The sequence below is a fragment of the Arachis ipaensis genome, chromosome B05, assembly GCF_000816755.2.
Source record: "Arachis ipaensis cultivar K30076 chromosome B05, Araip1.1, whole genome shotgun sequence".
Taxonomy (NCBI): Eukaryota; Viridiplantae; Streptophyta; class Magnoliopsida; order Fabales; family Fabaceae; genus Arachis; species Arachis ipaensis.
Genome location: NC_029789.2, coordinates 106,092,553 through 106,098,767, shown reverse-complemented (window position 1 = coordinate 106,098,767; position 6,215 = coordinate 106,092,553). Strand labels below are relative to the sequence as shown.

The window sequence follows — 6,215 nt, the reverse complement described above, 5'->3', positions numbered from 1 at the left end:
AAATCCTCTTCATCAAGTTTTTGGTACCGTTGCCGGGGATTGCAATGTGTGCTTATTGTTGGCTATTGTAAATATGTTAATATATAAATAGCTTGCCTTTTGGTTATCTTTTGTTTTTGTTGATGGTTAGGATTGGGATCCCGGAGGACATTGAAAATTCAAGCATTGGTGGGGAGGTCAAGCACAAGCCACCAAAGCAAGGGCTCTCCCAATTGTCTAACTTAAAGACAATAAATAAAAGTGCTAGGTGCGAGACACCCTACCATGGTAATATCCTTCTAACCCTTTCTCTCTTTTTGATGTTGTTTCTTGAATATTTTCTTATCTTGCTTAGTTTAGTTTTGTTGCATTTTGATGTTAATTTAGTGTTTTTAATGGAATAATGTGTTTTTGAGATTTTAAAATATTTTGGGGTTGGAAATCTATTTTGGATGACATGTTTGATGCCTTAGAACTCTAAATATTTTTTGAAAAAACAGAGCATGTGCGTGCGTACCCACCTGTGCGTACGCATACCTCCCCAAAAATTTGCATCTTGAGCATATGCACCCACCTATGTGTACGCACACTCATTAACACCCCCTCTATTCGGAGCGCTCGCACACCTTGTGCGTTCGCGTCCCCCTCTTTTTGCCTCTCGTGCGCACAGATGGCGAATTGGGTGTTAAATTTTGACGTTTCATATTCTCTAAAAAAAGAGAAAAAAAGAGCTTTCTATGCGTGCACACAGCCCTGTACGTACGCACACTCCTTATCACCCCTTCTACCCAGGGCGCTCGCACTAACTTGTGTGAGTGCCCTCTACCCTTTTTCCCATCTGTGCGTACGTACACCTTTGTACGCGCGCACAGCTCACTCTTAAAAGAAAAAAAAAATCCTAGTGTCCGCACGCACAACCGATTTTCACCTACTGCACAGAGCGCTCACACACGCTTGTGCATGCGCACACCCCCATTTTACACCTTTTGTGTGTGTGTACGACACGCTGTGCATACGCACTACTCTGTTTTTACACCACCCTACTTCTTTTCTCCTCTTCTCTCTATTTCTTCTCTTCTTCTCTCTTCTCCCCTCTTCTTTCCACTACAAGGAAGGCGGGAATTGGCGGCGGTTTTTTTATGAATTAGCGGCGGTTTTAAACCGCCGCAAAATCATTTTTCGGCGGTTAACCGGACCGCCACGAATATGGGTGTCGGGATTGGATTTGGCGGCGGTTTCCAGAAACCGCTGGCATAACCGCTGCTAAATCAAAATTTCGCAACACAACAATAGAAAACTGTTGCCGAATTCCACTGACACGATTTCCCTCATATTTACCGGCTGTTTCTTAACCGCCACAATTTTTTTCGATATGTATGACTGGCCGCATATTTAGCGGCGGTTTTAAAACGGCCGCTAAATGCTAATGTAGTTTCTGTCAGAGATGCCTGTGGTTACAAACTGCCGCCAGATATAATAGTTTCTACAATCATTGAACCAAAATAGAGGCGGTTTAAAACCGCCGCTATGTTAACAAAAATTAAAAAAAAATGAAAATTTGGGTCTTTCAAATTTACATGCCAAATTGGTTTAAAATATTATTCAATGATTTTTTTATATTTCTTCTTATATTTTTTATTATTTTAAAGATTGAATATTTTCAACCTTAGAATCTAAACTTGTATCAAAAACAAAATCGAGATATAAGCAAAACAAGAAATATATATGTCCATCAAAATACGAACAAAAAAAAACTCTTTCAAAGAGTTGCTCAGTCTAATTCAATAAAATGTTTGCTTCAATGCAACATATCTCCAATCCTAATATTCTAGTATTCACTCTATCATTCCACAAAACGCATCCCTACAGTGATGTCTAGTGGCAGCTCCTCACCCTGCCGTTGAAACAGATAAATCAGAGAACTTTCCATCGCCTTCATCTTTTTCTTCTCTGCTGTTGCCTCATCCTCCATCGCCTTCCTACTCTTCAACTTCTCCCCTTCCAGCTCTGCCTGCAGTTCAAGCAGCTTCCTCTGAGTCTCCTTTAATTGGACTCTATTGCCAGGCCCATGTGAATTTGGACCGAAGAATTGACTAGGAGTCGGTCCAAAACCCATACCACGTACTCTACCCGGTTTCTCTTTTCCAAAAACCTGAGAAATGAAATCATTTTGAGATAACACCCTAGATGACTCATCCTGTTGCTCAATCTCCTCAATTCGTTCCTACAGACATAAATTAGCAAATACAACAATTTTGTTGATAGGTCCATCTCATGTCAAGAACACACCAAATGATAACATAGGATGCCAACCACTATAACTAGTTGTAACGGATAAATGAAAATCAATCATTCAAATTCTATCCCAACTGTTTCCAAATTACGTCGAAGTTCAAAAAGTCTAGAAACATAACAGGTAAATTAGCAATAACAATTAAAGTAAGCTGGAATATGAATTGTAAAAGTCTCTTGGTCCATTTTAACATAGAGTATCAAACCATTCATCAAACAGGAACAAAAACAAAATAACATAGAAAAGTAGACTATTACCTTATTTGAGGTCATAACTTTATCGATCAATTATAAATAGTGGTACTTACACCGATTGCTCTTGCTTCATCATTCATATAGGAGCCGTCCTTTTTTTTTTGTTCATTGTGATCCATAGCTCCCCTCTTCCGACTATTCTCCCTTGTTGTTCCGACTGTATCAACAAATTTTATGCCATTACCGTTTTCCACACAATCAAAGCAACCTCAAGTCACGGAAATAGTCCAAAGAGTGAACAAAAAAAGTAAAGTACCTCTTCTTCGATCTGTCGTGCAAAGCTTTTCGAACCGCCAGTGTGGGTATATTGTTGTTTTGATCGATTCTTCGTATTTTTCTTGCACTTCTCCTATTGGTCCAGTAGAGACAAAAGGCAATTATAAGATGATTTAAAAAGACTCAATGCAACAATAATTTACATAAAAGTTGTGTACCAATGATATACTAGATTACCTTCATTTCAGGTTTGGCGCGATAGTCAAGGAACCATCTCCAATGCTCTCGATCGATTCCCGGTGGACGGTTCTCAATATCTTGTTCAGTCGTGCACGTTGGCTCGAAATAAGCATTATACAACCTCAGCCTTGTCTCCTTCCAAGACTTCCCCATACTTTTCAAGATATTTTTCTTGATAGTTCCTTCGCTATCTTCATCAATGTGGAAAATTTGCTATACAGATAACCAAAAATTTGTCACAAATTATAAAAATAAGCAGATGTATTTCAAAGGGGATATAAACTTTTACCTTCACACATTCGTTATAAACTTTGTCCTTAGTTGTAATCTTACGCCAGCATTCCTCACAGATAGGAAACTTTCCAAAGTCAGATCCTAGCAGACCAAGCACGCCACTCAACAGTCCAGCTTCGTTTCCAATGGCTTGCTTTGCATTGTTGAACCTGAGGACGATCTTTCTACCGTTAGGCTGTTCCATGGCCTCCCTCACGCTTAGTCTTGCCGGCTTGATTGTGCCATCGGAATCTATAAGCCAAACATAATACCTTATGTTTATCCGTAGTGGACAGCATGCGAGAATAATAAAACTTAACAAGAGTCTAAATCATGTTGAACACATCAAATTTATTAGCTAAATTACCGATTATCCTGACTTCCCAAAACTCTGTAGTCTTGCGTCCTTTGCGATTCTGAGCTCTAGAATTAACAAAGGACTCATCAGCTGCTTGATCAACAGAATCTACATCATTAGCATTATCTGCCGAGTTTACATGGCTTGACTCCGAGTTCTGAATGTTAGTTGTGCTCATTTGTGGAGCCGGCCTTGGTACACTACGCGGCGGAAGGAATGGACGTGAAGTTGGAGGGACACTATCACCACTCTTCTGGAGAACTTTAGAGTCATCACGGTGGGAAGCCGAGGCCGGAGGCGGGACCGGAGGTGGAGCCGTTTGTGGTTGCTGACATCCTGGTCCTATTTTCAGTTTTCTTGTGAAACGACCTTTTCTAGCCATCTTAAAAGGTATAGGGCGCCTATTTTAACCAAAAAAGAAATTAGAATCAAGAAGAGTCAAAGCACATTCATGCTATTTTGGTAAATTTGTTACAACCAAAATTGAAATATAACTCATTGACTAATTCATATAGAAAACACAAGTCTAAATATGGATATAATATTACATACATGTGGAGATATAATTTCTACCCAGGAATCTAAGATACTCCCAACCATTTCACGGGAAAAGATCCACATACATTCAAGAGTGTAGCACATGCAAACGGCAACTCCAAATTTGATACCGTGTTCCATATATAGCTTTGGGCTTCAAATATCACATACACTATATGCAATAATAATATAATTTTATTCAATCTCTCCTTTTAATGCCATGAACAGTCTAACGGTAATAAATGGTGTAGGTTAATATATTTATTTAAGGCTAAGTGACTAAATAATTTATATGAACATGTTGCACCAATCACACAGGGAATAGTTGAAATATATATAATGCAATGCGTATAGGTAGGTATCACCAAACTATTAACGCTATTGTAGACAACACTAATAAAGAACACCAAGCACAATTCAAAATTACATCCAAGTGGTTAATATATATGTGCCTTTTCAGGTACAGGTTTAAACAAGGAAGAGCCTATAAATTACTCATCCCCTCCCCCAATTTAATTAGCTCCTTGCATTAATTATTTCATGCATGTCCTCAAGTGTGAGCTATAATCATTGCAACGAGTATATGATACCAAAAAGGATGTTATTTTATAATAATTATCGAATGATGATCAAATTTGAACAGTAAGACAATAAGAAAACTATGATGCTCTGAGGATTACATATAAATATTAAGGATGAGATAAAGTAGGAAAGAAACAAACAATTGTATTGTAAATCTATGGAATTATGTAATTAAGCATGACAGCACATCAGCAAGCTAAGAATGTATTGAATCTTACTAAGTTTTGGGTGAAAATAAGACAAAACTATGCTAAACGGCCACGCTGGTGACTGCAAACGGGGGTAACATCTAATTAGAAGCTCTCATAAGTTCCTGAATTAGTCAATGCATTTTTAATACCAAGTCAAGTATACTTCTAAAAGATTGGTGCATTTTAAACTACCAAATCTAAAACCTGTATCCCCCTCCGATACACAAACTCCTAAGTCCCACTCCTCCGTTCCCAACTTTACATTGGATATACCTCTTTATAACATTTCTACTTCTACATCAAATTAATCCTTTTCAAGTGATGTTTGCATTTCAGTGGTACAAATTAGACAACCCAAATTAGCAAATACATAAAGCGGACATCAAGCTATGAATTTTAAATCAGGGAACTACAGAGCAGGTTATAATAGTGTAGCCTCAAGTCAGCAACAAACTGAATCAAAATAAATTCTCTTAATTCATTAAAATTCATAAGTCCTTATTGTATTACGAGGACTATACACCTTCATATTAACATTCTATTGTGTTCACCTCTTACCTAGAAGAAAATAGGCTTACGGTGAAAGGAACAAAACAAATTTCAATCATATTAAGAGTACCCACTGAAATCAACAATTTTAACATCACACATTTTATTGTTAGAAAGAGGGAGGGTTACCGTAGCAGAGACGTTGGGCCAACAGTAACTCGACCGGAAGATATCCACACGGGCGGAGAGACTTGAGCGACCGACAGCTTCTCGAAACTTAGGATCCGACGCGAGTTAGAATGATTTCTCATTGGAGCGCGAGATCTCAGAGCTTCTATGGGCTGGGGGTGCCTTCATTAAATGTTTTTGAGTTAGGGCTGGGTGTATAAGGATTGGGGAGCAGATGATATGACTGCCGCAGAGGCTGGGGTATGAAAATTTCAATCAAAGGAGTTCAATTAATTTGGTGGGTCTTTGAATTTGCCTAAAACCCAAATCCCTAACTTCTGACTTTTAAAGCAAATTTATTAATATAAACTGGCGTCTTCTGGATGTGCAGCTCATATCATCATCACGACCACTTCCTTCAATTATATCAGTTTTAGAGTGGGAAAAATTAGTTCCATTTCCATCTATTATGATAATCTTCCGAGTTAGAAGCACTTGATTAATATCGGGCAAAATGCAACTACGCTATTAGGAAGACGTAGAATGCTCACTAAGCTCAAGTTAACAACACTTACTCTTCTCAACCTCCATATTCTCATGATAAGGATTAAACACAAGACTAGCCGTAGATTAAA

At 38.3% G+C, this 6,215-nt stretch overlaps 1 protein-coding gene across 3 annotated transcripts; it reads right to left on the bottom strand.

Annotated features, from left to right (window-relative positions):
- LOC107643810 lies at positions 1,684-5,922 on the bottom strand. Of its 3 annotated transcripts, none has more exons than XR_002363303.1 (7): positions 5,602-5,922; positions 3,623-4,014; positions 3,272-3,507; positions 2,980-3,195; positions 2,783-2,875; positions 2,530-2,683; positions 1,684-2,203 (listed from the first exon to the last, which is right to left on the bottom strand). XR_002363303.1 is itself a non-coding variant. In XM_016347562.2 (7 exons), exons 1-6 carry the CDS (start codon positions 5,721-5,723, stop codon positions 2,603-2,605), a joined length of 1,140 nt encoding a protein of 379 aa, XP_016203048.1. In that variant the 5' UTR covers positions 5,724-5,922; the 3' UTR covers positions 1,684-2,203; positions 2,580-2,602. The 3 variants fall into 3 exon arrangements, 2 of the variants coding, with proteins under 2 accessions (XP_016203048.1, XP_016203049.1); XM_016347562.2 differs by having other exon boundaries at positions 2,580-2,683; XM_016347563.2 differs by having other exon boundaries at positions 1,684-2,131; positions 2,580-2,683.